The 571-nt window shown below is 45.0% G+C and overlaps 1 protein-coding gene across 1 annotated transcript; it reads left to right on the forward strand.

Annotated features, from left to right (window-relative positions):
• Positions 1-5: 5 nt before the first annotated feature.
• Positions 6-566, forward strand: LOC109131795 (histone-lysine N-methyltransferase, H3 lysine-9 specific SUVH6-like; the record flags this gene model as incomplete). Its single annotated transcript, XM_019242976.1, has 1 exon — positions 6-566. A coding segment is annotated over one exon (561 nt), but the record flags the coding sequence as incomplete, so codon positions are not given.
• Positions 567-571: the final 5 nt, after the last annotated feature.

Genomic DNA, 571 nt, shown 5'->3' on the forward strand with positions numbered 1-571 from the left:
CTGTGCCTGGGATTGAGGTTGGTGATGAGTTCCAATATAGAATGGAGCTGAACATTCTCGGTATGCATAAACCGAGTCAAGGTGGTATTGATTATATGAAACACGGTGACGACATAGTTGCTACTAGTATTGTAGCCTCTGGAGGGTACGACGACTCTCTGGATAACTCAGATATCTTGATCTACACTGGTCAAGGCGGGAATGTGATGCAAGCAAAGAAAAGTGGACAGGAATATAAACCGCCCAAAGACCAAAAGCTTGTACAGGGGAACCTCGCATTGAAAAACAGCTCAATCAAGCAGACCCCTGTACGTGTCATAAGGGGCAACCAAAAGGCAGCTTTAGAATCATCAGGTGGTGATAAGAAAGGTGCACATTATGTTTATGACGGATTATATCTTGTGGAAGAGTATTGGCGAGAACTCGGATCTCACGGGAAGTTTGTCTTCAAGTTTAAGCTTAGGCGCATGCCTGGACAGCCTGAGCTTTCATGGAAAGTGGTGAAGAACTCAAAGAATCTGAAATACCGGGAAGGTCTGTGCAAACTTGACATCTCAGAAGGGAAAGAGCG

Source organism: Camelina sativa, unplaced genomic scaffold (assembly GCF_000633955.1).
Source record: "Camelina sativa cultivar DH55 unplaced genomic scaffold, Cs unpScaffold05309, whole genome shotgun sequence".
NCBI lineage: Eukaryota > Viridiplantae > Streptophyta > Magnoliopsida > Brassicales > Brassicaceae > Camelina > Camelina sativa.